This window comes from Pseudorca crassidens, chromosome 13, assembly GCF_039906515.1.
Source record: "Pseudorca crassidens isolate mPseCra1 chromosome 13, mPseCra1.hap1, whole genome shotgun sequence".
NCBI lineage: Eukaryota > Metazoa > Chordata > Mammalia > Artiodactyla > Delphinidae > Pseudorca > Pseudorca crassidens.
The window spans coordinates 70,833,256-70,860,474 of NC_090308.1; the positions used below are offsets into that span (position 1 = coordinate 70,833,256).

Below are 27,219 nucleotides of genomic sequence, written 5' to 3' on the forward strand. Positions count from 1 at the left end.
TCAAAATTCTTCAACAGTTATATACCTTCAAATAATTTTAAATGGAGAGAATTTAAACAAGTTTCATTTAAAAGAACATGGCTGTAGTCGACAATAGTTATTTCATTGTGTTTTGATTGAGGTGAAACTGAACTGTATGTGTGTGTGGAGATCTGTCACAGATCTGGAGAACAGATAACACTGTCCTACTGTTATACATGCACACACACAAACACATGAAAACACACCATATCTGAACTAATTATTAATACTAACCATTGATTAGGAAAATCTCATTGATACAGACTCCTTGCATGTTTAATTCATAATTGCTGTTTATTTCCCTCTAAATAGATGTTTGAGTTTAATCAAAAGTGTTCAGCTATAGATCTGTGCAAATCTTGTATCCATTCCTAATTTGAAATAATGGCAACATATTGTACAAAGTTTAATATTTTAGTCTCAAGAATTCACACAAAGAGATATAACTCTGTTTTCTGATAGCTGGCCTCAACTTAGCTTTGAACTACTTTTTTTTTTATCATGGTAGTGAAAAATATAAACTTGCCTATTCAAAATAAACTAGTTTCTTGTGGGTGAAGATTTTATAAAATTAAGGTTTGAGTTCATCCCCATCTCATTAGAGATGATTCTAGTTCCTATGCCTTCCTCTGACTTCTTACGTGGCCCTGGGCAGCCGTGCCTGATGTTCCGAGCTGGATTGTGACCTCTCCACAAGATGTCCACAGCCTTCTTAGAAACTTCTGCACCGCCGAGTGGGCACATAAGGGCACTTTGGGATGCTTTCCCTACCGTTGAGGTGGGAGAGACCGAAAGCTGCCATTATCAGCACCGTCACGTCACCTGGGCATTTTCCTCAGCTGTTTCACTCCTGCTGCTTCTTGACCATCTCTGGATACAGGAGCTCCCTAAGAGGCCTGTGGGTGGGTGCAGGCTTCAGTGCCCCCTACGATGCACCCTTCAGTGCTAACCTCCAGTCACATTCTCTACAGCTGGTTAAACTCAGCTCTTTTTGACCAAACTGCAAATCAGAATGCCTTTTTCTTCACTTGATGGATAATAGTATAAATTCTGTTCCCAGTCCTACAGGTTTTGAAGACTTCCAAGACATGTTTTCTCTCTCTCTCTCTCAAAAACAAACAAACTGGGGTTTAGGAAACCTAGATTTTTAATACTACTATTTCTGTTATAGATTTAGAAAAATCCATTCGTAAATTCAGCTGGCCTCTTTTATCCAGACCACATTGCTTTCTTCCTGACGGCAGTGCATAGAAAGCACAGCCTTTGTGGTTAAGGAATGCATGTGGGTGAGAAGGAGTATAGAGAAGGGACCCAGCCAAAGCCTCTTCACATCTCAGAATCATCCCAGGAGATTAACAAGGAAATAGGAGGAAAACAGTTTGGAACAATGCATGTGGTCTCAAATTTTCCACATACAAGTAAGTCTTACCTTTTTGGTTTTTGTTAAATTGTAGGGCTGATGGTGTCATGAGGATAATGGCTCCTGAGAAACTACTGAAGAGTATGCCCATACTACAGGGACAGATTGATGCACTGCTGGAATTCGACGTACGTACCTCACCAGAAAATGCTTCTTACACAATCATGCTGCCTTTTATTTGAAGGTGGGCTACAGATAAGGAATTTCCTCAGAAGACAGATTTAGGTCTCCCTCATATAGTTGAATTAGATGAACACTTAGTTTAGGCTGTCAGTGAGGAATAGAGGATTTTGGTTGTCCAGATTGTCCGAGAAGTTTACAGGTGTTTACTTCAGTCATGGGAAACTACGAGTGGTGCATTCTTGGATCCCCATGTTCAGAGCAGGATGGTGGCCTCCTGTTGTGTTTGACAGAATAAAGTAGCTGCAAAACATATGTTCAGGCAGCTAAATACCCCAGCCTGCTATTAGAACCTGTTTTATACAGTCTGTTTAAATGGCACCATCCATGGAAGAGAATTATTTTTGTTTCGTCATGGTCCTTCTTCCTGCCAATGCCAACGTGGCTTGTCTCTTAAAACCAAACCTGTATCTTGACTGTGATGGTGGATACACTAACTTACACATGCGATAAGATGATGTAGAACTAAACATACAACAACAGGTAAAAAACGGGAAATCGGAGTGAGATGGGTGGATTGTATTGATATCAGTATCCTGGTTGTGACATTGTACTATAATTTTGCAAGATTTTACCTCTGGGAGAAACTGGTAAGTAGTACATGGGAATCTCTATATTTTTCACAGTTTCATGTGGATTTGCAGTTTATTTCAAACTAAAAATTTTAATTAATGAAACATACCTGATTTGTGAAAATAAAATGTTCTGCCCTGTAGGAAGATTCTTAACTCACATTGTTATCTTTCCTCTGTTTTGGTGGTTGCCTAAAACAAAGATTTTCCTCAAATATTAGTAACTAAAATCTCTGTTAAGATTATGGTTTCGTCTGTCCTAGTCACAACACCCAACTCCTGTGAAATTTCATTTAAAGCAGCAAACCATCTTACTGTTTTTTGACAGATTTGACAGTAAGGACATCACTAGGTATATATGGAATTGCTTCTCTTAACTTTTTTTCTTATTATTCATTTTTCTTTGCTTTCCTTACCGTTGCTGTTGGTACTGTCTTACTTAAAGGAGAAAAGAAGTCAGAAAAGGAAAAAGAGCAGAGCACGAGGAGTTGTGAGCAAGGACTGGGAAATGGAGAGAAATCATTCTTCTTGGTGCTAGTGATTAGAGTATTTGTTGGGTGGGTGAATACTGTGAGTCTCCAGAATTATTTTAGGGGTAGACGGCTAGGGTATGTTTTCCCTATGCTAGGCTTCCTCTCTGAGTCACTGCAGGCCCCTGGAGCCTGAACTCTTCCACAGAGATCATTACACAGGGGAAGGAGAAGAATGTAATATGGCATGGTGAAAGCAGCAGGAGTCCAGGTGTTCAAAAGTTGGATTTGATTTATCTGTGGATCATTAATCACATAGAATGTATATATGTCTTATAATTGATAGGACTAACTTCATTGACTTAAATTGAAGCAAAAAAAATAGGCAATCCAGTTTTTGATATTGGTAGTGTTACTCAAAGAGTTATGCAGCATTTGGTGAATATGAATGAATTTCTTAGTCATTTGAGACTTCTTAACATGCTCTGAGAAAAATTGTCATTTGATGATCTGCAGTTAACTTACGAAATTTTCATCTGTTTCTAGGTACATCCAAATGAACTAACAAATGGTGTCATAAATGCTGCATTTATGCTTCTTTTCAAGGACCTTATCAAACTTTTTGCTTGCTACAATGATGGAGTTATTAATTTACTTGGTAGGTAGAACTACTGGATGGTGTCTGTGAAGAGAGACTGTATCAGAATGCAAAGATTTGGGTGCTACAGACTTCATAAAAATCTAAATACACGGCTCATTCAGGTCACATTTCTGTGTGTGTTCTTATGTCGAGATTAAGTGCAGGGAATGGAAAGCATTCTAGGTATTTTCAGCAGAAAGAGATTTCATACAGGGATTTTGATGCTTACAAGATTTCGGAATGACCGAAGGAGCAGGTTCTAGGCTTTGCCTCTTGGAATAAGTCCCATAACAATACATAACTGTTCCACTGTGCTGACAACTACCTCTGATGCCTCCCCTGGAGGTGCTCCTATTTTGATATAGTTCCATACATCTCACTATCTTTCATTTGCCATAAAGTGAAAATCAGATAGATACACTGCTTGACGTTTGGCCCACAGTAAAAGATTTCTTTCTACTGACAAGGTCACCCCTTTCTGGGATATAATGATTCAGCAAACCACTTCCACCTAGTGCCAGTCTGAGAAAACATCTCTAAACCAAGCTTGAATTATTTTCTTCCCGCTGTCAGCTGGTCATAGGGATCTCCCAGAGGCTATAGGCATGATTGGAGGGAGAAGTAGCCATCCAGAAGATGTAGGTATGCTGGGAGTATGAGCCACCTGTTCATACAACCTACATGGGTTTTCAGGCACTGCTCGAGGCCGATCGCTTATATTACCGCCTCCATTTGATGATGGAGTATATTCTTGCACTTGTCTAGCTTTATGGTTTGGTGTATAAGATATCGCTTGAGGTCTTATGATCACTTGGTATTCTCTGGTCAGAACGTCAGTCTCTAGAAGCAAGCCTAGAGCAGTTTTTCCAAAGGAGATCAGTTACTATCTGAAAAAGAAATGGCCCTGCTCCAAAGCGCTAGAGGCTTCTGTTGTATTTTCCTATTGGCGTGTGCCAGAGTCGTCCTGCAGCATTTGGATCTGCTGTAGACACTTGCAGTGCCTTTAGCTCTGCAGGAACAAAGGCCCGAGTGGCCCCAGGTTGGAGCAGTTGCAGAGTCTTCCTTGAGCTGGGCCCTGCTTCCATCTGACACCATACACCGATACTCTGTTTAGAGCAGCACATACACATGTTGTCTATGCTACCTCCAAAACCGAAAAAAGCTTGGCAAAACTTTCGCCTGCATTTTCCTTACAGAGAGTGCAAGGTGAAGCAATGTGTCTTTCAGATGGAGGGGACCTTTGGACCCGCAGAAACTTCATCGATGTAGCAGGTCCCTGGGCTTTCATAGATTCTCTCTCCTTCCCCTTGACCTGCCTGTGACTTATTAGGCACCTAGCATACCTGAAATTCTTTCCCACCAGCCACAGTCAACCTCATGTCATCAAATGATATCCAGTGGCATTATGACAACCAGAGAGGTTAATATACTTGACGTAAGACAGTGACCGTGTACTGGCATCCCTGCCAGATGAAAGAAAACTACTTCTGATGGGCTGTGTTTACTGGGGTAGATAGAAAAGAACTTGCTAGTTTGATAGATGCTTATCACATGTCAGCAACTGTGCTGATTTTATGCTGGAAAGGAGGACACATCTGGATCTCTGCAAGTAAGAATCATCACCTGATAAGTTTCCAGTAACCTACAGTTCATCTCTAAGATTCACTCATCTTTTGCACAAACCAGGTATGCAAGTTAACTGGGAATATGATGGAATTGCTACCCTGTATCTTTGTAGAGATCATGAAACCGATGTGGGGATCCTGCTAGGTTTAAAGTATTTCTGTGTATTTCAAAGTATTTCATCTGTGTATTCAGGAAACTGGGGAAATAACCACTGATAGTTTCATGCATCCACTGGATCTAATTTTTTTTTAATCTCCTAATCCCCAGAAAGCCTCCACTCAGATTGGTAGAAAATATAGTGACATTTTGGATCCCCAGAGACTAGCATCGGCTTAGAGTCTGTGTCCCTGAAAATTCTGGGTATGTCCCCTTTCCCATGTGTGTAGTCACTCTGGTAAATGTCCCTTTGCAGAAGAGTAGGAATAGATGCTTTTGGCTGTGTTTCAAGGCTCTTACTCAAGAATATCTGGAGGGCTTATTAAAATTGAGGTTGCTGGATACTAACTCAGTTTCTAATTCAGTAGGTCTGGGGTAGGGCCTGAGAATTTGCATATCTAGTGAGGGCCTGGATGGTGCTGGGTTTGGGGGACTACAGTTTGGGAACCACTGTGTTAGATCCACTTCCGGATGTTCAGGCCAGTGTTTTTTTTTTTTTAACATCTTTATTGGAGTATAATTGCTTTACAATGGTGTGTTAGTTTCTGCTTTATAACAAAGTGAATCAGCTATACATATGCATATATCTCCGTATCTCCTCCCTCTTGTGTTTCCCTCCCACCCTCCCTATCCCACCCCTCTAGGTGGTCACAAAGCACGGAGCTGATCTCCTTGTGTTATGCGGCTCCTTCCCACTAGCTGTCTATTTTACATTTGATAGTGTAGATATGTCCATGCTACTCTCTCACTTTGTCCCAGCTTACCCTTCCCACTCCCTGTGTCCTCAAGTCCATTCTCTACATCTGTGTCTTTATTCCTGTCCTGCCCCTAGGTTCATCAGAACCTTTTTTTCTTAGATTCCATATGTATGTGTTAGCGTACAGTATTTGTTTTTCTCTTTCTGACTTACTTCACTCTGTATGACAGACTCTAGGTCCATCCACCTCACTACAAATAACTCAATTTCGTTTCTTTTTATGGCTGAGTAATATTCCGTTGTATATATGTGCCACATCTTTATCTATTCATCGGTCGATGGACACTTAGGTTGCTTCTACCTCCTGGCTATACAGGCCAGCATTTTCAATCGGTGCTTCTTGGCATGTTCACACAAATTGATGAATTATCAGTGACATCAGAAAAACGAACGTAATGGTCCTTCTTTACTGCTCAGAACCTTTAGAATTTATTTGAATTATCTAGATTTTTATCAATTAGGATTGCCCGATTCAGGAGGAAAAAAATACAGGACGTCTCGTTCAATTTGTATTCAGATCAACATGAATAACTTTTTTAGTATTAGTAAGTCCCATGGAATATCTGGGACCTACTTATGCTAAAAATTATTTTTTACAATTAAAATTTAACTCAGTGTCTTGTATTTTATCTGGCATCCCGACTGCCAACATGAATTTGCACAGTCTTGCACTTCTTTTAGCATGTATGTTTTTTTCCTCTTGAGTCAGGCTTCGTACCTGTCTCCTGAGGACATGCTGGATTGCTGGGTTCTAAATCTCATTCTAGGTATTGAAGCAGTTGGCAAGGGGAAGGGAGTAAGAAGTAGAGGGACAGAGCACGAGGAGAATTTTTATTCCCTCGTGGAAGGTGGGTTGATTACAGGATCTCCAAGCAACGCAGGACCAGCCTCTTCAGACTGAGAAAGAAAAGCCTTTTCCAACAAGGGTAGCTCATTTTGGTTTGAATCTACCCAAGTACTTTCCTTTCCAGTTTTCTCTTTCAATAATAGTCCTAACTTTCACAAAGGAGACCCTGTTGAAGCTGGAAATTTAACTTGCCCACATACATTATAATTCAGCAACTCACAAGATTAGACTCCCTGACTTTGGCGATGACAGCCCTGTGTCTGTAAGGATAAGATTATTTTAGGGCAGCTTGGAGTACCACAGTCTGACTGGAGCCTTGAGCCAGTCATTTTAAATCCTGTGTTGTCATTTTCCTTTTTAAGCTCTCCAGTGGAGTCGGGAGCAGCCGTCCACCCCACAGTTCCATCTGCCTTGTTCTCGTCATGGTCTATCCCAGCAGCTGCTTATTCTGATAAGCTCCATTCTAGGTGGTTATTTCAGAAAACCATAGGTCATAATTTAAGTCATTATTTTGCTCCTGTGCCGCACAGATTCCGAGAATCCCATTCTCCACTAGTTGCAGGTGGTCATCACTGCCTTCACATTCATTCAGGTTATCTGTCTAATCCCAGATTCCTCCCTTTGACGTTTTCGAGGGTCTGATTTCTACAGCCTCTTCAGCCACCAAATACTGCGTCTATGCAAGAAACAGAAACCACTCCACGTACTCTAAGTAGAAAGGGATTCAAAACAAGGGGTTAGGTCTTCATTTAATTATGGGAAGCCTACAGGAACTGGTCCTGGTCTCGGCCTCCTGAGATGCTCCTGAAGTAACCAGTTCTTGTGCTCTAGGGAAGCGACTGCTTGTGAGGCCACTACTTGAAAGTATGCTGAAACAATCTCGGCTGCCTTACAGCACTAGGGAGCTGGAGAACGGACACTTGAAGCTATAATCCAGAGAGTCAGATCATGTGGCTGTGACTGTGACAGTTATTCCGTAAAGCCCAGGAAGGCTGGAGGGTGACAGTGAAATGCTGTGAAAGGTAGCTCACCCTCCAAGGATCTTATCACTTGCCATAGGAAACAGCTGTTCAGGTACAGGAAGCCTGCTGCTTCGGCCTCAGTTTCACCTTCCAGATCGCCCACAGGTCTGTCTAATGTGCGGAACTAAATCTGCATCCAGATCCCTGGCTTCTCATGAGTCTAGAAAAAGATAGAATGGAATTGGGTGAGCCAGTCACCAACGTCGAATACAGTGCCCTGGGAGGTTTTGCCTTTCCTGGGGAGAGATTCCTGCCCGTGGTGTGCAGTTCAAAACCACATCACCTTTATTTCAGGTGAGGGAGTTTGGTGGCAAGCCAAGGAAGGTAGACTTTTCCATTCGCTTTTGCTGGCTGACCTTAATCTTCTTTACAACTCATAAATGTGAGCTTTTGCTAAAGTTCATGTCCAGCCATCTGCTGTTTTGCTTTCTCTGTATTCTTCACTGGGAAACTTATCGTTTCCATTATGAGGAGTCTCACATCTATGCTTTCAGTCCTTCCCTTCCTCCTGAGCTTCAGTTTTGCACGTCTGCTTATTTGTCAACACTTAAATTTAAATATTGTGTTCTTACCTCAAGCTTTGAGTTTCCCACTGACTAAAATCTGTGCCAGTCAGAAATGAAGTTCTGTTGATTCATTCTCATCTTCTCTCCCCAGTGTACCCCCGCTTCATCTCCACTTCTGCTTCATGAACACTGGACTTAATGCCTTTACCATTGATTTAGCAATTAAAGATGTTAAGTCATGTGACTCTCCTCTGTTATTGTCTTGAACACTCCTTAAATGCTGCTCTGCTTTACTTTATGTTGACTTTACAGATGGAGTGTATTAAGCATGCATTTTCTCCTTATATTAAAATAATAAACATTCCATGTATTTTTTTATTTCATTTAATTTGAAAAAAAGAGTCTCTTGCCTAAGATTAGGAGCAGAAAAGGAGAAGAGTTGTACCTTTTCATATCAGAGACCTAACCTTTCAAAAGTGGTAGTTGTACATTCTGGCCTCACGACACTGTGGTGTTGAGTGGCCTTCATTCAGCATTGTCAAATTGCTCTTGTAAAAGTAACACTCTAGAAGAGAAGTATACGCAGTATCCCAAGTGTTTTGAGACAGGTCTGTTTTTTGTTTGTTTACTAACTAAGCGCTAGGAATTAACTTTATAAATATATCATGGGTGAGTCTTAGTCAAGGACTTCATGACCAGTTCTCTGCATCTAATGTTGGAATCAACAGTGGTGCAAATCTTAGCAAACATTTTATCACTGTAATGAAACTCTGATGCATGAATAAGAAGATGCTTCCCTTACTGACTAGTGGTCGTTAGTAATAGCTTACATGCAGGGTCTCAGTTTGTTTCACAGGGATGAGATACCTTTTCATCTGGTTCTTTTCCTTGGACAGTTATTCTGCAAAAGCCAGTACTAATATGACAAGGGAATTTATCAACACTTTATAAAGATTCACATTACAAATGTCAATATTTGATCATTTCAGATACTGAAAATCAACATGTTATCTTTATTATGAAAGAAAGAGACTCATTTCTGGGTGACCCATCCCCTCTGTTAAAAGTGTTAATTTCTCTGGTCTCTTAAGCGGGTGAGGGAACTTTACAGCTTTGCACCGATCAGTACATGTTCCTTCTCTGTGTCATTACCACTGTTACAGAACCACTTATGAGATTATAACCTAAAACCATCATTATTGAAAACTCTTTTGTTGCTGAATCCTAAATTACCACAAAAGATACAAACAACTTAAAAAGCATCCAGAGGAGACAAAAAAACACTGTTTAAGATTTTGATGCATTGGTTCTAAGAGGAGATTGAGATTATTCAGTTTGATTTCTCTTTTTGTGTTATCACTGAAGATCTGATTCAAAGAAATAAACTTATAGTAAAGAAAAGTAATTTAGACACTTGGAAGAAATTGTTTATGTGAAGATTGTTTAAAAAGCAAGAAAGATGTGTTTTACCAGAATAAGTCCTAATTTTCAAAGGTTTAAACTGAAAAGATCTGTTCCCCTATAACACCATATTTCTGTCTCTAGCTTAGAAGACAGGGTGGGTGGACAAAGAAAGTATACTTAAATTTGGCCATTTTTTAAAAGACCCACTTTCCTCTCAAATCCTAACAACTAGAATACATTATGTGTTTGTTTTCTTGATCTTTTTGCTTCCCTCAAATACCCTGCAGGGGAGGTCCACGTTAAAAGTAAAATTACCAAAAAACTGTCAACAGAAGGTAATGATTAGCTACCCTCAATAATTAGTTCTTTGTGTAATTATATATTATTAAACCTTTCATGAGAAAATTAAAAATACTTTTGAGGTAGTAAAATTACATGCCGAATGAAATCCAGAACTTTCAAATGTGAGAGAGCATAAAAATAGCATATGTTTAAGCATGTGCAAATATGAAATAATGAAGATACTGAGCCAACAGTTATGATCCAGGGTTGCCAGGGAGCCATTGTAGACACTGGCCGACTGTGTCTCCATCCGCAATGTTAGTAATTTTTGACTGAATGAATGGATGAATGACTGGCTGGGGAAAGCACTGTTAAAATGCTAGTTTTCTTCAAAACATGTATGGAGAAAATACACTCTCATACTACAATTATAATTCATAATTCTAGTCTTGGGAAGCAGAAGAGAGCAGCCAAAGGACCCTTTGTTTTTCTGTCTAGAAAGCTAAAAGTTGAGAAAATACACTCTCATACTACAATTATAATTCATAATTCTAGTCTTGGGAGGCAGAAGAGAGCAGCAAAAGGACCCTTTGTTTTTCTGTCTAGAAAGCTAAAAGTTGAGAAAGACGATACGATTATAGACTAGAAGGGACGAAACTCCACTATTTTATAACAAAAAGACATAATGTTTGAAAGAAATAGTTGATGACCAGTAAAAGCAAGTATCACTTATATGGAGTGTAGACAATTTAAAGAACTCTTTAATTCAGAGAAGTTTATAGATTATTGCTTTATAATATATAGATTATTGCTTTATAGTGAACTATTAAGAAAATAAGGATGATGTAGGGTGCAGTTTTAACTTTTGAGATTGTTATCAGCAAGAATTTGATACTATTTTCTGAAACAGAATATTACGCTATATGTATCATGAAGTATACCTGTTATGACAATTAATATATTCTTCTACTTTAACTGTATTTTCATTATTTAAATTGTTTCATGTGAGACACCTTAGAACATAACACCTTTCCTAAACTACTCAGACCTCACTTGTTTAGGTGTTTTTAATATTTCCCATAAGTTTTAGTGCCAAGTGTTTTGAGTCAGACATTAAAGTTGTTAAGTAATAGTATCAATGTAAGCTTAGAAGAAGATTGAATATAATACACTTTCCGAAATGCTTATCTATCTCTTTTAGAAAAGTTTTTTGAAATGAAGAAAGGACAATGTAAAGATGCTCTAGAAATTTACAAACGATTTCTAACTAGGATGACACGAGTGTCTGAATTTCTCAAAGTTGCAGAGGTAAGTGATATTAACACATGTATCTGGAGTAAACAGTAACGTTCATAATCTGGCAAGACATTCTGCCACAGAGTCACAGGTTATTAGGGTTGGAAGTGGCCTTGGAAGACATTTCATCCTGCTTCTCACCCAGAGCTGTGCTCTGCACTCTTGCTTTTCAATCAGAAGATCATCCTGTGTCCAAATAAAAGTTTCATGGATAATGAGTTCACAGCTTTGCAAGGTGGTCTGTGCCTCCATCTCACCTCATGGCTGTCCTTGATTGTGAGAAAGTGCTTCCTTTGTATTGAACTGTAGAAAAAAGCCCTTAGAAAAGTCTGTCCATTGTTCTTAGTGTATAAACGATAAACCCTGACTTTTCTTACTGTGTCAAAATGATTTCAATACAAGGAAAAAAGAAAACAAAGTATAATTAATTTTATAAAGTTTATAAATTGTGTCTTAAGGATGTCTCTTTATACGTAATCACAATAACTGTGTAACCACACAGTTGTTGTTCCTGAGGTTATCTGTAAATTGGTGTCTTCTCTTATGAAATCCAATGATTGACTCATAGTGGAAATTATGACATTTTGTTACATTCCTTTGTCAGGGTGACAGATGGGTTCTTATCTTGCTTGTCAACTAACTGATTGCTAGGGCTGACTGAAGTGTTTTGTGGGAAGGGTTCTGAAGCTCACCAGCAAAGCATAAAATGCTGTGGACGTGGGACATTCATGCCATGTTTTTGCTGTTTTTGCCATTTTCAGAATATAGCACAAGAACAGACATTTTATACACATAGTTTCAAAAGCACTCTAGTCCAAGCATTATTCTTCAAATTTCATTTATTCACAGGAGTGATAATTGTCATATTTAAATTCCAAGACCAAAATAATCTTGCAAAATACTGTCTCTCTAGCTTAGATCCATACAGTTTATAATCAGAATTTGTTAAAAAAATCAATATGGGAAACAAAAGGTAAAGATTAGCTTAATAAACTGCATATACATTAAAGCATGTTCATGTATATTTCTATGGGTTTATTGATGTTGGTGGCCTTTAAGGAAGGATAGAATTGCTTGAAACTTTTGCTGCTACACAAGTTTTATTTTTTGTATTTGATATGATTTTCCCATGGTTCAACTGTAATTATCAATGTAATCTAGCAAAATTTGCCTAATTTCTTTCTGTGAGAAGATCAATTATACCTAAACACTCAGGGCAGAAGATTATTTCACTGTTCGATTAATTCCTGATGCACACTCTTCCCAGTGTTCCCATCTGATGTTGTGTATATCAAAAAAGTAAAGAGCTGGACGTGTTACAATTTGGGGGTAAATATTTCTCTAATCAACATAATAAGGCTGGGCTCAAGGTCTCCTTGAGAAAAAGGGTGCTTATATATCAGTTCCTTCTATTCTTACATGTAAAATTTTACTTTGTGTCTCTTGATAACCTCGTGTTATCACAGGCCCATTTCAGGCTGCTGAGAAGGAGATATACAGAAATTAGATGTCATTTTGAGAGTTTGTCTTTAAACAACATAATAATAAATATTTTAATTTTATTCAAACATTATGACTAAGACTTTTTATAGAATGGATACTAATTTACAAAATTATTTTTAATAGAATAAACATTAATCACAATGGGTTAACCATTAGTGTTTTCTTTCACATTTAAATCGCATCGTTCATAATTTAAACATTAACTATTTGGATACCAGTGTCGAATGGTTTGGTTATGATTGGTAAATACAGAAAATTTTCAACAAATATACGAAGCTTCTCTTTTCTACCAAGCAGTGCTTGTGTGGTGTACATATGTATGGACTCCTACTCAATAAGCTACCCTGTTGTTAATACCATTTGCCTGCAGAATGTATAGATGACTTGCAAGAATGTTGTTTCTAAAATACAACTCTTAAAAAAAAAATACAACTCTATATATAGGCTATATGGCAAATGTTAACATTAAATTTCCCATCGTATTAAAAGAAATGTGGAGTAATTGAATAATGCCTATGGATATATTCAAATTTTGCAGAGGAATTGCTTAAAATACAGAAAACTTCCTGTGCTTTGAATTCTTATACTGAAGTCTCCTAAAGCAGACAACTGAACCTTTGTAAAATGGTTATTTTACAAGTAATAGGCATGTCTGCTAAACGCACTTACCTTTTATAGAACTAAATTATTCTTAGTTTGCTATTCCAAGGTAAATACCAACTCATTGGAGTTACGTCTCCCAGAATACTTGCAGACAGAAAGTGATGAGATTTCTGTAATACAATCGCACTTCATCCTCCAACTTCATTGTGGTTCAGAAGTTCAGGACAGTAAGAATAGCAATGTAAAGGAAGAATTCCTTTAACAGTTACCCACTTAATAGAATCGAATCACCTTTTAAGGAGGTGATTCCAATATTAGGGACCCATAATGCTTTAATTTAAAAAACACTGACTTCATTCATATTCATATTTATTTTAATGTATCATCTCAAGAGGTATTGAAATATGGAAATAAATAGAATGAAGTTGCCTTAATTTATAATTTCCATACTTTGAAAGAATGTGAGTTTAGGGCAGACATAAGACAGCCCCCAGCAAAGAATTATCATCCCAAAATGTCAATAGGGCCAAGGCTGAGAAACGCTGCTTTATTTTGTATTTTTTTAAACATCTTTATTGGAGTATAATTGCTTTACAATGGTGTGTTAGTTTCTGCTTTATAACAAAGTAAATCAGCTATACATATACATATATCCCCATATCTCTTCCCTGTTGCGTCTCCCTACGCTGCTTTAGATATAGAAAAGGCAAAGGAAAGAAGTTAGCTCAGCATTTGACACACAAGTGGACTTGCCCCTCTCCAGTTTGCCTTATTGTCTTTCAGGAGCCGACACTTAGGCTTCCTGTGTTTGCTTCCACATTTCCATCAGCATAATGAAGCACTTCATTTCTCACAGAGAGACTTGGGTTAACCCGCTTTGTTTCTTTAAGCCTCAATTTCATCGTTTATATAGAATGAGAGAATGAAGTTATGATTTGTATTTTTCCCCAGCTTTTTATTTTGAATAATTGTCAAACCTACAAAAGAGTTGATAAGCTTGTATAGTGAACACCTGTGTACTCTCTTCCTTGATTCACCTTTATTAATATATTCCCGTTTTTGCAGTCTTGATAGCACTTTCTTTTTCTGCCCCTCCCTCCCTCCCTTCTCTTCCTTCCCCAAGCTACCAAAATTTAAAATTCACATTTGCTTTTATCTAGTAATTCCACTTCTACAAATGTGTCCTACAGATGTGTCCACACAGGTGCAAAGTGATGTGTGCAGCATTGCTTGCAATGGCAAGGGATTGCAAGCAACTTAAATGTTCATTAATAGGTGACTTGTTAAATAAATTGTAAGACAAGGAAGCTGTTTAAAAATGAAGAAATTCTGTATATTAATATGGATATAGTTCCAAGATGTATTGTTAAATGAAAAGTATAATCCCAGTGTATATAATACACTATTATTTTATAATAATGTGGGAAATAACTATGTATTTATGGATTTACTGTTTCCTTGGATATGCATAAAGAAACTCTGGAAGGATACATCTTGGATGTCACAGTGGTTCTCTCTGTGTGAGGAAGGGTGGAAACTACACCCTGAACAAGTTATTAAAATTCAGTGAACATTCCCTGTCCAGAGGACTGACTGGGCATAATTAACAATTTAAATTTAGTCGAAGCATTTTAAAAAAATTTTCGTTGCCATTAACCATGGAGGAAACCTTTTACACTTCAGTTTCCTAAGTTCTTTTTTCAGGTTCTAGCAAAATTCTGTACATTTGTTATATCTATATTGCCAAAATCATTGCTCTTATATTGAGTGGAAAACTCCACAAAAAGCACATATTCAAAGTGAGATTGATATGTATAATAATTATTATTTTATACCAAGATTGAGCTGTGGTTTTAACTAATTCTGTAGGTGATCTGAGAAATTAATTTTTAAAAACCTATTAAGTAACTTTTTTTTAATCCGCAGCAAGTTGGCATTGATAAAGGTGACATTCCTGACCTCACACAGGTAAGTGATTCTCTGAGTGAAAAATTCAGTATGCATGAAATTATTAATCCATAGTTTACCATAAATGGGCAGAGGCTTATAAGCATTTAATGCGTTTTTGAATGTAGGCCAACCACCTTTCTTGGAAATCATTCTAACTTACTATTTCTTTTTTAGCTATTAAATATATTTCTGGAGATAATATGAATATTTTCCTAATCTTATAAAATCGTTTCCTCTTTAAAGGCAACGGTATTTAATTATTGAGCTCATTTTTTCATTCTTAAACTTGAATCAAACGGAAGCCTTGAAAAATGTTTAAAAAGTGTTTTATCCATGAAACGTGACTATTCATAGGCATGTAATCAGAACATTTGAACTGTTCTTCCTGCTTCTTCTCCTAGTTTTCAACATGTCCCAGGGATGGAGGAGGGGCACGAATAGCGAGAACACTGATGTTGTAGTTCTACTGTTCAATACACTGATTTTTGTCTCCCCTGTGAAGGGGAGGAATTTCTATATACAAAAAAACCTTTTTTAAAAAAATAGTAGTGGTAGATGAGTGATTTTCTGGGGACTATCTAGGAAGCAAAAACAATAGTAGAGCTTCCTTATCAATCCTTTTATCTGTTAAGAGGGTACATGGTATGGCTCCTTGGATTTAGAATCAAGATCATTCACATGTGCAGAATTACTGTAGGACCTTTCTCATAATTGGCAGGAACTACTTTTGTTTAATCAACTTGACATTCTGCTACGGTAAATTTCTGTTCCAAACATGTTCTTTAACTAGAAATAGATGATAGGAGAGAGTTAAGAACTGCTACCATATATACCAGTAATGAATATATGAGTTTTCTGTCTTTGCAAATAAAAAAAAGTTATTGTAATTGAAGAAAATTGTCATAACGAAAGGTTACCCATTTTTAATAGTATCAAAATGTGTTTAATAATTTATTATCTTTATTATCCCTTAAAATGTTTCTATATTTAAATGTTAACCTTAAATTTTTATTAAAAATTAGGGAAACCCAAAGTAATGGTCTCTGTATTGAGACCATTATTATTATTATTAAAGTACCAATTAAATGCCAAGAATTCTTCATAAATAAAATTCACAGAACAATTCAGAAAATGATGGCATTGTATTTTTTTATTTAAAAGTTGGTGGAAATTGCCTTCTAATAGACAGAATATTAGTATAAAATATTTTTGCTACTATGAGAAAATAGTGTTCTTTGATTAGGTGCATACCTAAATAAGATATTGGTATCATCTTGGATATGGCTAAAAATTGTGTGCATAAAATACTATTAAAATTTCTTTATAGATTATAATCTAATAAAGGTTTATTAATTTTGTACTACTGTAATAAAAAGCAAAGAAAATCACTGTGCTTTCATTTTAAATTATTTAATTATTTACATTATTAACATTAACATTTACATTGCAGTTTAAAAAAATAACCCAACTACATGTTAACCTAAAAAATGTAGATATTTAAATATTTAACTCAATGACTAGCTTTTAGAAATGGTAAATCATCTTTATTTCAACTGTATAGACTGCTCTCACCATGGAACAGAAGTAAAACTAGTCATGTTGTTAGAGAGGCTGGCAGGTTAAGAAGAAAATAGGTCCTCATTTATCTCAGTTTGGGCAGAGTCTGAAGGGAGATAAAGAAAGGTTTAAAAGGATACTTAAATACCTTTCTGTTTTTAAAATTAGAAAATTATAGCATATCATTGACAGATTTACATACTTGGCTTTAATTTTTAATGATACTGTTATATTCATTACAGTTTATATAATCTTCTCTTAAGAAGTCCAGAGGCATAATATTTTATGTAATGATGTATGTTCTGTTGGGGAACAGAGACCCATCCTTAAGATAAAATCTCACTCTGGGTCTAGCAGAAAGCGATTCTGTGGTAGAGATTCATTAGACACTGGTAACATTCTATCCTCTGCTTTTGTTATGACTTGAAGAGCCACATAGACTTCAGTATTAACATTTATTTTGAAATTATCTCCTTATAAAAAAAATCCTCTAGTTCATTTCTCCAGTGTATATTTAAATCTCAATTCAAAAGTTCTGTGTGCTTCTGAAATTTCTTAATAAATTACTTAATTGTGATTTCTGTTGGGTTCATGAGCAGCAGAGCTAAACACCCTCCCTAATTTTTATTTAGAACCCTTCCACAGGTCTCATTGGAGGCTTGTCATTGAGCTGGGGTTTTAGACCCACTGTGACAGTCTGGTCAGACAGAAACTGGAATGTGAGCTGTTCTAGGGTTAGTCCTGCAGATAGTGTTAGACGAGAACTAATCTGGAGATGGTCAGAAATGCCAGGTAGTGTGGACTCTGTTTGAGACCTGTGAGATTGGGTTCTACTCTCTGCCAGGCTTCTCTGTGGCCGCCATGGCCACTGAATCTAGCCGTGGCGATGGACAAAAATAGCCAGCAAGGAAGAGGATTAAAGAGATGATGGGGACCAGAAGGGCTACCTATTGACTGGGTGTAGGGGAAGGCTGCTCCTAACCGAGAAAGGATTAGAATTCCTCTTGCAGCAAGATGAAACAGAGGGAGTGAATGGATGTCTTTCTGGTTAGAAAATGTACAGTAAATACCAGTGTGGTCATCTGTAGCCCTTTTTAAATTGTGCATATAATACCATCATAACAGTATTTTAAATGATTTATAAATACCAATGAAAAACCTTGTTAAACACTCAGAAGTACTGTATTGAATAAGAAGTGAATATGATATCAGAACTGAAATATTCCTCCTCAGCACTTTCCAATGGTTTCTTAGATCTAATAAGCAAAAAATTTGAATGAGCTTTTGGTTGCTTTTTATTTCCATTTGTTTTTAATGATGCTTTAGGATCTAAAGCATCTAAATTGTAGATGGATGCTTCCTTTTTGATCCTGTACTCACAATCAGCTATGAATTTGTTTCAAGAAAAGGATTTTCAAAACATTATTTCCTGTTTGGTGTGTGTGCATGTGTTCCGAATTTAATATATCTCCATTTATGAAAAACATCTTAGGTTTTGATGTCAGGAATTCTGGTTGATCTGAAAACTACTGGTAAAGAAAAGTCTCCTTTTAAAGACTGTACCACTGATGAATCGGTAACCATGATATATCACTGTTATTTATTAGTCACAAGCTGCCCCTTGTTCTTTGGGTTGGTATTTTCACCTGATTGGTCTGTTGACTTCAGCAGTATTTAAAATAAGCAACTAAAGATACTGCTAATTATACTAAAGTTCCTTTTACAACAGCAGAGGCATTCTCAAAGTTTTGCCCCTTGGAAATTTGAGACAGTTTTCATTTTTGTCTGCTGCATGCCAGGATGTGCTCAGTGCCATAGAGCTCAGAAGGCCAATATTCCTACACTCAATGAACTTTACTATCAAAGTAGTTTTTTCCCTCCAAAAATGTTTGAAGAGTTTATTTTATTAGATTTCACATGTCCTAATAAGAGATATAAATGATGAAGCATTTCTAAACTTCTAAGCTAAAATGCTCCAAACTTAATTTTATGTGCAATGCATTGCAAAATAACACCTCTTAAAGTCAGTTTTGTAGTCTGTGTTCTTGGTCACATTTCTCTCAACTATTGTGATTTTAGTGACTACTACTTTATTTTTTTCTTAAATTACTAAGAAACTTTACAAAAAGAATGAAATTGCAAACTATCATCCTAGTTTTTGGTTTTTTTGTTTTACATAATTAAGAAACCATATAGGAAAAAAATACTACTTCTTTTGTTATCCCATACTGTTCTCTATTTCGTAACTATAAATAGCATTTCTTAAACAGGTTTAGCACAGAATCACATTTCTTTTACATTGCATTTAATACTCAGAGGACCTAAGTCTTCCAACTGGAGAGAGGTTCTATGGCTTGATATATTTTTCCTTACTGTGATCCCAATGAAAAGAATGGAAACCGAAAAGGTTAAAGTTATATGCCCGGGCCTCCTAGGTTCCATTATTATGACAATTATAATCATTACTATTATGACAATTATAATGGAAGTTCTCAGGTGTGAATTCATCTAAAAATTGTTAAGCCATTTCTGTCTTCTTCCTTTTAAAGTTACAATACACATTCTGTTTATTAAGCAAGTGTATCTTAGTAGTTTACAGTTTTTCTATAGAGCAAAATTTCCTTTATCTCTTAAAAATTCATTCTTTAAAACTTAGACGTATACCCCTAGTTGTAGTTTACTAAACTTTGCTAAGTCACCTTTTACCTGAGCTATATTAAGAATTCTAATTTTTATAACTTTCAAAATTTATTGTATCTCCTGAAAGTCATTTTTTCTACTCTACAGTAATTAACTTTTTATATAACGTTCACAGGGCTGTCCCTTTCTACCCTACCTTCGTCACTTTGATCAAGTTAATATTTTTGTTCACTTACTAATTTATATTTATAAATTTATGTGTGGCTCACTTTGTAATTTACATGTACAATCTCACATAATTATATATGTAATAATATTATTGTTAAGGCAGTATATGAGTCTATTAGTGAAATGAAAATGAATATTAAATGTACTAAACAATTTTAATAAGAATTTTATTTTCATTTGTCATTATAGGTGCAATGTAAAATGTAGAGTTATACTATTTTAGCAGTTAGCATAGTTACTTTAAAATCCCTCAAAATTAATTTTATATTAATTTTAAGAATAATTGTCAAAATTAAATGTATCTATAAATGTTATGCCAGTCTTTGAATGCCTATGCTGCTGTTAAAGTCTAACTTGGGTTAAGATTATTCGAGAAAGGTGAAGGTAAATTTCTAATGTTTGAGGAATAGATGGGGTGGAATTTTATATGAACCTATTATTTCTTCTCCTAGTATACAGCAAAATGCCATCACTTTATATTGCCTAAAGTATGATAAAGACATTCAGGTACTTCTTAATAAAAGAGGTGAAATATATTAAATTTGCCAAAACACAGTAGTCTGTTATAACATTAATATTTGCTAAAGTTACTTTATTATGTATATAAATTACATAGCTCAATAATAAGAAAATCTTAATTGTGGTTGACTATTAAAGTTGTATTTTTTTCCCCACAACTCTCACTTACCCTTTCTTTTTTAATAAAGTAGTAATTTTCCCTAATATTTCAGTCAAATATGGATAAGTGAGATTTTACTGTATTTTCATATTTCTGTAAGTTTGTATTTGGGCACTTATATTTTTGACTTGGATACAAATACCTTTAATTTTTCCACTGTGGTCTTATGGAAACATATGGTGAACTTGATTTAATTGAGTTTACTACATTTAAGTAATATCTTAGTAAAAGTCTATCCAATGTCATTTCTACACCGAAACCACACTGTAACACTGTTTGTTATGCAGTGAAGTTAAGTATATATATGATGGGCCTGTTTGAGATTCTGTGGAATTTAAATATCTAATTACCAAAAGACCCTGGAATGAAATTATCTCCCATATGTATTAGGGTGCCCAGACCTGCACTATACAAAGTTACAGTGATGTTCCAGTGTATTTATTTTGAAAGAAAGCGATGCAGACATTTATTTTTTACTTTCTTATTGTAGGCTCCCAGCAGTCTTATGGAGACCCTTGAACAGCATCTAAATACATTAGAAGGAAAGAAACCTGGAAACAAGTACGCATTAGTTGTATATTCTAAATAAGATGAAAAATACTAGACTCATTCTTTATACAGTGAGATTTATCACGGTACTACCGTTTCAGGGTATGCTTTATTGTAATTATCCTGAGTTCCCTCGAAACCCCTACCCTTCCCATTAACTTACGACATCATGACCCCATTATAGGTAATCTGTCTGCAGGCTAATTCGGCAAACTAGTAGGTTGTACCTGTGTTGGCTGGACTTGCTGATTTATTTATTATTTTGCCCTCAGAAGGGACTCACAGTCCTCAGAAAAAGAATTGCTCATGCTAAAACTTGAGACTGTCATCATTGGGAACCCAATTTCCCAAGCAGCCTTGAACACTCTGTTATGTTTCCGAGCCTACTGTGAAAAAGCAGAGCCTTCAGGAATGGCTTTCTGGACTTCAGGCTCTCCCCAGGTGGACCCTTCAGCATGGCATGCTGCTGACACTTGACAGTTATTTTTCTAGACAGAGTAGCAGTTGAGCAACGATAAGTGTAGTTTTAGTAGACTTTCAACCTTTCTGTTTGGACACTTAGATTTTTGACCATTTTTCCTGACCGCATGCCAAAAATGTCCAGGTTCCATTTTTGTCTTCTCTCCAGCCGGGATCATACTTGTCGGTTCACAAGACCTGGTACTTTCCCGTCTCCGTACCTCGCTCAGAGTGTAATTCTGCTAATCTTGGGTGCCTCCCCTCCTGTCTCTGCGTGCGCGCATTTTACACATCCTGGGGAGGGCCATCTCATGAGGGCTTCCTTAATCATGCACCACACTGCTTTATGACTCTCCTCCCCACCTCCCCTGCCCTGATATGTGGTTTAAATGGATTTTCTGATTCTTAAGGTCAGGGACTATTTTATACTTCATTATCTCCACCTAAAAACATAATGTAGCTCTCTCTATAGAGTCAGCTTGAAATCTGTTTTTGTTGGTGATCCCAGCTTTATGTTGATTCTGTTTAGATCGACAGCAGAAATTGGTAGAGACAACCCGTGAACTGCTCATTGTAGGGCTATAGGCTGATCGTGGATTTTACCTGTGATGCAGCTACCAAAATGCACCTCCTTTCTGCTTGCTTCTCTCTGGGCATTCTCCCAGAATCTAGACTCGTGTCTTGAGTCACTCTTTTGCCTGTTGTTTAGCTAAGGGTGATTTCTGTCATCTTTTCCAAGTTAGTATAAAAATTATTGCATGTCTTAAGTTTTCGATGGTAAACAACGGAGTAGGGCTCTCTCAGGCTGTGATGGCAGAGCTATTTGGAATGATGGATGACAGGACCTCTCAGGGGCTCTGTCAAGGTTGTACCGTTGTCCAAGGTCTGTCCCCACTTCAGTGTGGCCATGGACGATCAGACTTGTGTGTGTAGATTGACGTCAACTGAAAAGACGTGCGAGTATGTTAAGTCACAAAGGAGGGTGCCAGCTTCCAGTAATTGCTGCCTCCTCCCACCCCTCCCGTATTAGGGTGTCTGGGAAGCCAAATGAGTGGCCCAGGATTTAAGCCAAAGGAGGCAGGAAGCCTGAGAAATGTCCCTCTTCCTGTGGCAGATGGATCCCTTTAGCTGAGGAAATATGCATATGCCAGAGTTAGAGCCTCTCCCTTGGGCCATGCAGGATGCGCATGGGTGCAAGTCAGCTTCTCCGCCCTCTTCCCCGCTCAGGTCCCCGCACCCCGCACAGGTCCACCCTCTTCCCTCCTGAAATCTGCCAGGGCTGCAGTTCTGTGAGAAGCCGCCTTCTCGAGTGGATCTCATCAGCCCTAACTTCAGCTCTAAAGCCGCCCCCTTGTGGCTGCTGCCACCTATTTTTGGACTATTTGGCTGTGGACACTTGGTTACATTTCTAGGAGTAGTAAAATAAGAACTTAATGATCTTCTGTTTTGCATTACCTTGTACTGAGCGTCATTTTCCTCTCTCCTTTAAAATCATTTTATGCTTGTCAGATTTCTTTTCTGAATTGGCTGAGACCACCTATGAACTTGTCTTTTGCTTATTCCCTATTTTTAAAATAAATGAACTATAGTAGTTAACTATTTTCTTCTTTGTATGTTTGTGCTTACCTGGGACCTTAAGTGAAGGGTGAGTACTATATTGAGTGACATTTTTTGCATTTGGTTACTCCTAAAAATGCAAAAAACACTCTTAAAATTCCACATTTGGTATTTAGAACATTGAAAACTGATTTCTGTCCATTTTACACATCTGTGTTTTTTCATTATACTCTTAAAATTTTCTCCTAAGGTGGCTCGCATAAATGGTTTTATTTTGGTCTTCTTTGATCAAGACTAACAGACTCTCTTAGTTGTATATTCAGATATCCCTCTTAGATTTTAGACATCAAAGGCTTTTTCACTTGTTTAGTAAACAAAAGATTTCCCTATGGCACGTGGCAGAAGTGCCAAAAGACAATGCTATTAAGAAAATTAATTACTTAAACGGGTTTTCTTTGTCTTCTGGTAGCAGTATAAAACTATTCTAACCTCTAAGTCAAGTAAATGCATAAAATGAAGCATTTTCAAATGTCTGCTAAAAAACACGTAGGCCTTTTATATTTAGTCCTTATATCCACCGATACTTGTTTTTGAAATTCTATGCAATACTGTGTGATATGCCTTTGTATATTGTCTGTTTCTGTAATTCCACAGAACAAAAGAGAGAAATTGATTTTATTTTATATGTGGGTTTACTAAGTGTTGAGGGTGCAAGAAACTCAACTTTATTGTAATTAAAATTATTTGGAAGAGATAGGTTTTTCACATCTGTGTTTTGTTTGTCTTTCTGGCTAGCATTTTTGACCAAAAACTGTGTAGGGATTAGTGTTGTGAATAAGAAATAAAATTTCTTCTTTTGATAGTTTACCATTAACACATGGGAAGTGTAAACCTTAGCATTTTCTGTGTTTATCATAGAAACCCATGGATTTGTTTGTAACATTTTACAGGATCTGTGGGTCATTCATTCTCTTCTAAAATTACATTCGTGTTTTATTTTCCCCCAACATGGTTCACCATGTACTAAATTTCTCTAGCTGAAGTTATTGAAATAAGTATCGGGCTTTAAATAATGTCATTATATATAAAAGATTGTAGCATTTCCTTTTATAAAGGGCGAAGAGCCAGTGGTAGGGTAGAACATCAGCTGAGGAACAGGTAAAAAGAAGCAATTTGTGTGTTGTGTAGGGGAGGAACAAATGTGCTGGGCTCCCCTGTGATTTTGTCAGGACGGGCTGGAATGTGAAATGTGCACAGACAGACTTGGACTGGAGCCTGAAATCCACCATTAAAGAATGATGAGACTTTGGCGAGTTATTTACCTCTCTGAGCCTCCGAGCCCTCAGACTTCAATCAGTGTTGAGTGATGCTTTTTAAAGCTGTGGCCCCAATGGGAGCACCTCTGGTTCTACCTTTTTGATGAAATCATGGCAAAACCTGGATCTGGTCCATGGGAACAGAAGTCATACATCCTGACAGTTTAGTTTCATACAGTATAATTTTTAAGATGTTTGGTTAATTTATTTTTAAGATGTTTGGTTAGTTTATTTTGGTTAATATGTTTATCTGATATAAAACAATGAGATAGGTTCGCTTCCTTCAAAAAATTTGGCATCTAGTGGAGAAGACAGACGAATAAGATACAGTGCTTCAAGTGGGATGATAGTGGGAGACAGGAGGTTTTTTTGCTGAATCCATGGGGTAGCTACAAGTGTCATTTAGTAACAGCACTCATGCAAGAGCTTGACAAAGTGATTATTGTGCCAATTGTGATATTTTGTACTTAGGTTCGAGCATGATATTCTTTAGTAGTAGGTAGAGAAATTCTGTCATTTTTCTTTATTTTGCTACAGAGTATAGAATATGTTAGAAACTTGTATGTATTAGTTTGGAAATACAGTTCAAAAAGTTCTCGTTCATCCTCAGTTCTCTTTTCTGTATTAATATTGCTCACTGTGTCAGTACCACTAAGAATTGGTTCATGAAAATCTCTTGAGAGAGAAACAAATTAATTTCAATTAACTCATTCTTAGAAACTGACCACATCAGATGGCTTCTATGTTTTCTTTGCAGAGTTAAGGCTATTATTTTCTTGGATTTTTATTTAGACTTAACTCCCTTCCTTTTCCGCATATGTAAAGAGAAAAAAATGGTAGGAGTGGAGGAATTATTAACCAAAAACTCATTAGGGAATGTTCAACCTCAGTACTAGATTTTTAGGTTCCTAAGTTTCTGAGATATAGAGAATACTGTGATTCCATTTATTTCAGTAGACCCTTAGTGAGCAATATAGAGAAGCATATATCCTTTTCTTCATAGGATATCTTACTCTGAAGATAACAGCCCAAGTACACATAACCTAATCGAGTGTAACCCTTATGCATCTGTCTTCCTTATATCACAGAAATCTCTGTTAGCCCTTGCTTTCATGTTCATTTTAAGTGAAAACTAAATTTAGACAGGAAATGGCAGGCTTGTGTTTGCAAATGAAGTTGAACATAAGAGGTATTAATCTGGCATATAATATTGTTAAATTTCTTTTGCTATATCCAATATAATAAAAATTCATGATATTGTATAAAACTCCAGTTACTAAATCTCTGCTGATTTTATTTTACTCCTGCCACGTGTGATATTTTCTCTGTAGATAAGTAGAAGGGCACCCCTGCCATTCTCTGAGACCCTGACAATAGTCTTCTTACTGAAATGTCTTTTTTTCTTCATTTTGTTTCCTTACTAATTTATTTTCCACCAATTCAGGTTAGTAAAACCTAAGCTGTTTAGGCAGTCATCTCTGAAGCATTTTTCTAGAAATGATATATATAATCAGTGCTACCAGCAATCTAACTGAAAAAAAAAATGTATTTCTTCCTGATTTTCCCTCACTCCCTTAGACACAAGCATTGAAGTTACTCTTCTTTTTCCAGCTCCCAAGTTCTCACAGGATAATGGGAATATTTCTCATAGATAGTTTTCATTACAGCCATGAGAAAACCCAGACAATCTCTAGGAGTACGCACAGTGTGGAGTATGCACAGTGTGTCTCAGCTCAGTATGGAAGCTGAGACACACATCAGGCACAGGGCTTGTAGGGATCTTTTTTTTAATTCTAGTGCTCCTTTTATGTATCACAGTTATGACTAAGTGAATCACAATGTGCTTTAACCTTAATGGGTTTTCTAACTTGTAAAAATAATAAACTGGACGATCTTTTAAAAATTCTGGAAAGCATTATTTTTCCCAAGTCTTGACAATTTTTTTAAAACTCCAGTTTGAACAGTTTATTTTTGATGGACGTAGGCAATAAAGATCAATTCGAATAATTAATTGAGTTGCTAGAGATAGCAAAAAAAGATTTTGAATTTAAGAATTTCTAATACTAGAAATTAAGTGGATGGGAGACATTGGAAACAGATGTTGTAATTGAGTAAAAGATAAAATATATTTTAAAAATAGTTTATCCATTACTAAAAAAGTCTATATAAACAAGTTAATGCTTGACCAACCATCAAACTTAAGTGCTTCTACAAATGTATTCATGTATATCCAATTTTAATTCTTTTTGGTTGCCTTTTAGATCTGGTGCTCCCTCTCCATTAAGTAAGGTAAGTTTGTTTTTTGTTTTGTTTTGACCATTTTAACGACTTTTGATTGTACAGTTCAGTGGCATTAAGTACATTCACATTGTTGGGTAGCCATCGCTGTCATCTGGTTGGAGAACATTTGTCATCTTCCCCAGCTGAAACTCTGTACCCTTTAAACACTAACTCCCTGTCCCCCTCTCTGACCACTCTCACCCCCAGCTCCTGGCAGGCACCATTCTACTTTCTGTCTCTGTGAGTTTGATTACTCTAGGTCCCTCAAATAAGTGGAACTGTCCTTCAGTATCTGTCCTTTCGTGACTGGCGTATTTTACTTAGCATAGAATCTTCAACGTTCATCCATTTTGTAGCATATGTCAGAAATTTCCTTTCTTTTTAAGTCTGAATGCTATTCCATTCTATGTGTGTACCACATTTTGTTCATCCATCCATCCATCCATTAATGATCACTTGGGTCACTTCCGCCTTTTGGCTCTTGTAAATAATGCTCCTGTGAACATGGTGTACAAGTATCTGTTCAAGTCCCTGTTTGCAGTTCTTTTGGGTCTATACCCGGAAGTGGAATTGCTGAGTCATATGGTAGTTTTATTTTTAATTTCTTGAGGAAAGGTAAGTTTTTATGTATTCCCCTTTATATTAGTTTCTTAGTCATATAGCAATGTGTACTTAGCCCTCTATCTGGACTAAATTTTT

At 36.7% G+C, this 27,219-nt stretch overlaps 1 protein-coding gene across 9 annotated transcripts in view; it reads left to right on the top strand.

Moving 5' to 3' along the window:
- Positions 1-27,219, top strand: part of SNAP91 (synaptosome associated protein 91) — a 158,378-nt gene that overhangs the window by 55,486 nt on the left and 75,673 nt on the right. For 7 of the 9 annotated variants that reach the window (XM_067702663.1, XM_067702665.1, XM_067702669.1 and 4 more), the window contains exons 6-10: positions 1,476-1,569; positions 3,210-3,321; positions 11,105-11,211; positions 15,232-15,273; positions 20,850-20,930. In XM_067702663.1, coding sequence (XP_067558764.1) covers positions 1,476-1,569; positions 3,210-3,321; positions 11,105-11,211; positions 15,232-15,273; positions 20,850-20,930 — 436 coding nt within the window. Of the gene's footprint in view, positions 1-1,475; positions 1,570-3,209; positions 3,322-11,104; positions 11,212-15,231; positions 15,274-20,849; positions 20,931-26,501; positions 26,530-27,219 lie in introns of all 9 variants that reach the window. The other 2 variants (XM_067702670.1, XM_067702667.1) reach the window with 1 other exon arrangement.